We start from the raw sequence: 5,787 nt of genomic DNA, 5'->3' as shown, positions 1-5,787 counted from the left end.
GTGTGTGTGTCTGTGTCTGTGTCTGTGTCAGTGTCAGTGTCAGTGTCTGTGTCTGTATCTGTCTGTGTCTGTGTCTGTCTGTGTTTGTGTCTGTGTATGTGTATGTGGGTGTGGGTGTGGGTGTGTGTGGCTGTATGTGTGTGTAGGTCTGTGTGGGTCTGTGTCTGTTTATATATGTATATTCGTATATCCATCTACGTATTTAGTTTACTTTGGTGGAATATTTCTGGATGTTATTGTACTGGTATGTGCGCGAATTGGCAATCCTCCGGAGCTAAGGGTTTTTGTGGGACGCAAGGAAGTTTCGTGATATCAGAGACAAGCTCACAGGCGGTATCATTTTGTATTTACTTTGCCGAAGCGTTTACAACTCTACTACCGATCTAAATATGCATGATATATTTGACAGCGATGAATTTGCAGAAGGTGTTAGACTTATGTTGCTACAATGAAGAATGGTGTGGATATAAAGATGCGTGTTAGGGAATCATACATGGTCACAAACACCAGCAGCACCGACAATCTGTTCCGAAAAACGTTAGCACGCAAATTTGAACAACTTCAGGTGTTGCGGAGGAAAATGTAACGTACGGTGATCCGAGGTGACATCAGTACAGTGGCGGCGAGAGATCAGCAGAAATGGAAACGAAGAAAGGAAATATTAGTAATGAAAGGTAGCAAGATTACCCCCGAGCCAACAGATGCTAATCTTAATATATAAACAACAGATGCTAATCTTAATATATAAACAACAGATAACACTTTGCTAGATCCAAATTGAGTGTACATTGCGTAACTGTGGTAATGTATAATTTCAATAAGGCGTGTCCCTTATGCTTGCAATCTATCTATTCCCAGATACGGCTAAATTTTTGTTCGCCTATATATCGTTGGGCCTTGAAGCATGTTAAAGTGTGTATCTACATGGCTTGATGCATATAAGAAGCCGAGTACAGGGGTAATTGGTTGTGATCCTATGGATGCTAATGTCTCATCGTATCACGCGATCCCCCGTTGCCTCAAACTTACACAGAAAAAATCATATCGGATGTTGAATGCTTTCTAGAGACCTAAAGTTATAGTGATCCATGTAGACACCCGGGTTTTCTATAGTCCAACAGTTCAAGAATAGCCACTGCAGCTGCACAAAATACAAGTCAACACATGTGCACATCACATAAGTGGCCGTATATGTGCTAATGGTTTTTTACATAGCCTTCCAAATCAAACAATATTCACCTCAAATATCTTTGTTCCAAGTTACATTATATATATAAAAATATTAAATCGATACCGTTGTGTATCACAATACTACGATTCTCTTGCCGGCAGAAAGTAGTCCTGGAGCGGTAACTCGCCTATGCCGAACGAAAAAAAGGTCCTAGCGGTGTTTCTGAACATGTGTAACAATCTCGGTTACTGTATTTTTCATGGGTTGCCAAATTTGATCATATCGTCGATGTATAACTGCAGATTGAACACAATCTACGATTTCGTGCTACATACAACGGTGATCAGTTTACCAATACAGGATGAACGGATGTAAATGATTTACCTGTATCTGATATTTATACACTGATCTCTGATTCTAAAATGCTCCATTGCAATAACTGTCTGTGGGTAAAGCTCAGCATTTGATGTGAAGAGTATACGTTGATTTTGAGTATATTTCTGTCATTTATTATGCCGGTCCCTCCCCAGGTGTATTTTTACTCACTGGTATATCTGGCGCAGGAAACGGATTGCCATCTCGCGAAAACAATACAATACCTTCGTGTTTCTTCAATACTTCTGCAATCCGTGAATCTAAAGTTGAGGCATCACAAAGAGATAGTTGGTCCACCACATCATACATGTTTCTCTGCAACATTTTGATATCTTCCAATTTCTGTTGGAACGTTTCCACCGAACAAAAAAACGATGAGCTTTGTTTCGATATCCTCGATTGCCTATTCAATACACGCGATTGTATGTTCACCCCCTTTTGCAAGGCCAAAGTTGTCAGTGCTTCTAAGTGTCGCACACGGATCAGCCCATCGACCAAGTTCATCGATAGCCGTGGCATAGGCCGTGTTACACGTGACATAACTGGCCGCTCTGTCGACAGCTGCTCCACATAGAACCCAATGATCTTGTACAACAGTATCCGGGCCATTTGCAGATGGAGTGAATTCAAATTAGTAGTGTCAGCCTCTATAGGCGAGGACTGCAGCAGTTCCAACGCCACCAGCCCTGTCTCGAGCGGTGTAATGTCGCGCAGCTTGGCATCTGTTTCCAGCATATGAACGCGAAGCATTTCCAGTGATCCCACGGCCGCCTTGTCACGTCGCGTTGAATCCCACGGCTGGTACATATAAACAGTGAACAACCGGTCGTTGTACGATCCGAGTGCACCTCCACGTGTAGAGTTGAAGTCGAAGTTGGCAGACCTGAGTTTGTGCTTCAGCGGATCGGTGCAAGGGAGATAATGCAGCAGTGCATACTCCCAGGCGCTGTACACTACTTGTATATCTTGGTCGGCGTCTAACCTGTCCAGCACCCACTCCACCAGTTCCAACTGTCCCTGTTCGTGTGTTTCAAGGTCACCATCCTGCTTCGCTTTCACCGCATACGTCAGCACGCGCACCCACACTTCCCTGAGACTGTACCTCTTGACCTCGGCCTCGGGCAGGGATAGCTCCACACTTTTATAGTAATCATCCCACTCTTCACATTCCTCTTTGAAGCTCTGCCATCGCACATATCCTCTTGCCAGTTCGCGTAGAGCATCACTTCTGATAACGTCCGGAAGTTCGCGTTTCGCACGTTGCAGGAGCAGGTACTTCCCCACTTTAGAACCCTTTTCTGCCTTCGAATGATTCGCGATACAATCGAAACTAATCTTCCTGTCACATCGGTCTCTTTTCTCCGTACACCATTCCAACACGTCCACGCGATCATGAGTAACTATAAGATCAAACAGTTCTTCTGGACATGCAGGCATATACTCAAACTTTGCTCGTGCAGTGATTTTTTCCATCGGTGATTCGGATCTGATCATCGCAGGCAGAAGCTCTTCGAGGAATGAATAGGCGTCGTTATGGTCGATCTGCGAGTGAAAATGAAAAACCAAGTATAGATTAGTTGATTAACTGTGTCGATTCCACATACCAGACTCACGCTTTCTATGAATCCTTACCGTGATGGAAGACATGACTCATCAGCGCATATGCTTCGCCTTCGGATTGCAACAATATGCTTCGCCTTCGGATTGCAACGAAATTGGTCCGAAATAAGGATCCACTCAACAAAACAGACATCCACCCTTCTATGTGCTTAACACAATTATGGCAACTCTGCAGTCGCGCAAGTAGCCCAATCAATATTCATCTACACACTCGCAACATTGATTTAATTCCCACAACAATCCCCTCTCTAGACATATTCTGGCATGTGCGATCAACTGGCATAAATGCCCACACAAAGTGCAACACAAGTATACGTCAACTCACGGGTAGCAACCAGTGTAGAAAAATTCTACGCACCATTTCAGCCATTTTCGGGTACTTCTCGCGGTTTTTGTTCACAAGATCCTCGTAGGTCCTGTCGAGAAGGTCTTTCAATCCGATTCTCCCCATGTCAAGGAAGATCTGAACAACACCACTGTGGTCGCCCAGTGCCGCCAGGTGTATAGGATGAAACCCTTCAGAGGACAGCGAATCCATCGTTAGGCACAAACGAACTATTCCGGGGTATTCGCCGCTGCACAGGATGAACCACACCACGGCGTGGTGGCCTGCCCTTGCGGCCATATGCAAAGGCGACTCGTCTTTAAACAGTAGGCATGGCGTCTCCCTCAAACCTGCGTCATAAGAAAGCGGATGTCTCAACAGCAAAGCGAGGGGACGGACAGCACCTATATTCGCGCAGAAGGCCACCAACAGCTCATGCAGTGTGACTACTGGTTGTTCTGCCTGGGCAGCACCCACTGCAGCAGAATCTGCTATATCCTTGATCTTCTCGTCCAGAACCGGCGCAGTATAGCTCAGTAAAAGCAACATATTTTCCAACGGATCGTCCAGATACTTAACCGCTGGCGCTGGCGCTGGATTAGTCGCGCGACACATGGGACAGGTTATCATCTTGTTCCTGCTGGTCTCATCGGCGTCGTCAGCGCTGTCTTCGGTTGGTGCCATCAATAGCTGATGAGCACACCCCATACACACCTCGTGTTTGCACACAAGCACGATCCATTGGCGCGGCACGTGAAGACAAACACAGCACTCGGCATCGTATGCGCGAGTGTTTTCTGGCGGTGATATATTCACAACTGACTCTGTCATTTCACTCCCCTCACCGATGTTACCATTTCGCAAGCCTTCGCCCCCGTCGACCGTATCGCCTGCTTGCGATTTATTGTCCTGATTTTTATCTGGGACTTCTGACGCCACTTTCGTCCGCTTCGCTCGGTTAATCTCGCCCTCGTCTGCATCTGCTTCTCGTTTTGGCCTCTCCCCTACATTGGCACTCACACCTATCTCATTAGATTGGCTCCCGTTCCCTTCCGTTGATTCTTTGCTATCACACATGCTGTTGTCATGCGCACTATCGTCTGCAGGTTGAGCGCTTGTATTTTTATCATGGCCCACTACTATCTTGGGACCACCGGCAACGACAAGCACGTTGCGATTCAGATCAATGAGTCCTTGGCTTATTAACCAACCGAGCATCTCGCTCCTGCCGTGCCCGATTATCTGGTCCAAACGCACCGATAGTTCGCCTTTCAGCCTCAGAAGTATGTGCATAATCTGGCATCGCTCCCACTTGCGGGTCTCAGGCCGTAAAATCTCCTGTAAATAGTATAAGGCGGAGTGCTTGTTCCTCCTGAGATCGCTAGCCTGGTACTTTGACATACCTGTACTTTTATCAAACATTTTCCTCCACATGCCCTCCGGTGTCTTGAAATCCCACCTTGCCCAAGCGAACCCATCTTGCTCGTCTGACATATTTTCGGAGCCAGTAGACCGAACACTCAATGACAGCATTTCCTCACTTCCTAGGCCGATGATGGTATAATCCATGAGTGACAATCCCATAGGATTAGGCACTCCACTCGGCGGATCGACAGGTACACCCCAAAACAGAAGATACCATTGGACGCGGTATACAAGTCCTGCCACACACGCTTTCCGTAGTTGAAGATGCAGATGGTGCACCTCAGATGCCGTCAAGGCGAGACCGCCATGATCCGGCTGATGCCATCGATATAACCATACGCGTGTACTCATATCCATGAATTCATTTCCGGGGTTGTCCGAAGGCATTTCCGCATGAACGGATAAGTAGAGATTGACTGCTAGATCCACATCGAAGTGAAATAATGCATCCTCCGTAGCTTTCCAGCATGCACGACTCATCTCATCGCACAGCACATCCCTAGAGCAGGGATAGGCGCAGCAATGTCAAACATTGCTCTAATAAATTCATCTACATGAGAACCCCTTGACAAGCAACCGTGGCGACCGCAAAAATAGTTTTCAACAGAGATTTTATGGTATATCTTGAGTACAGTGACCATGTAGGCGCGTACAATCGCTCACATAATAGAAAATACAATGCGCCATAAAAACATAACATTGACCTCCGAAATTATACAAAGACAGGCGGAAACAGAAACTTGTACTTTCTGGAGTATCAATGAAATGATAGGTTTGATCTATAAATATATATATACATATATATATATATATATATATATATGTATACATTATAAATATACATACATACATACATATATATATATATATA

At 45.5% G+C, this 5,787-nt stretch overlaps 1 protein-coding gene across 1 annotated transcript; it reads right to left on the bottom strand.

Moving 5' to 3' along the window:
* Positions 1-1,661: 1,661 nt before the first annotated feature.
* Positions 1,662-5,417, bottom strand: SARC_12762 (hypothetical protein). Its single transcript, XM_014293124.1, has 2 exons — positions 3,525-5,417; positions 1,662-3,088 (listed from the first exon to the last, which is right to left on the bottom strand). The coding sequence occupies exons 1-2, from the start codon at positions 5,394-5,396 to the stop codon at positions 1,682-1,684; spliced, it is 3,279 nt and encodes a 1,092-aa protein (XP_014148599.1). The 5' UTR covers positions 5,397-5,417; the 3' UTR covers positions 1,662-1,681.
* Positions 5,418-5,787: the final 370 nt, after the last annotated feature.

Source organism: Sphaeroforma arctica (genome assembly GCF_001186125.1).
Source record: "Sphaeroforma arctica JP610 unplaced genomic scaffold supercont1.2564, whole genome shotgun sequence".
NCBI lineage: Eukaryota > Ichthyosporea > Ichthyophonida > Sphaeroforma > Sphaeroforma arctica.
This window is presented reverse-complemented; position numbering and strand designations above follow the sequence as displayed.

Bases quoted from the DNA above. Each gene is read 5' to 3' on its own strand.
- SARC_12762 (XM_014293124.1), bottom strand. From the start codon at position 5,396: ATGAGTCGTGCATGCTGGAAAGCTACGGAGGATGCATTATTTCACTTC. The intron at 3,089-3,524 runs GTGCGTAGAATT...TTTCACTCGCAG, and splicing joins ACCCGAAAATGGCTGAAATG to ATCGACCATAACGACGCCTA.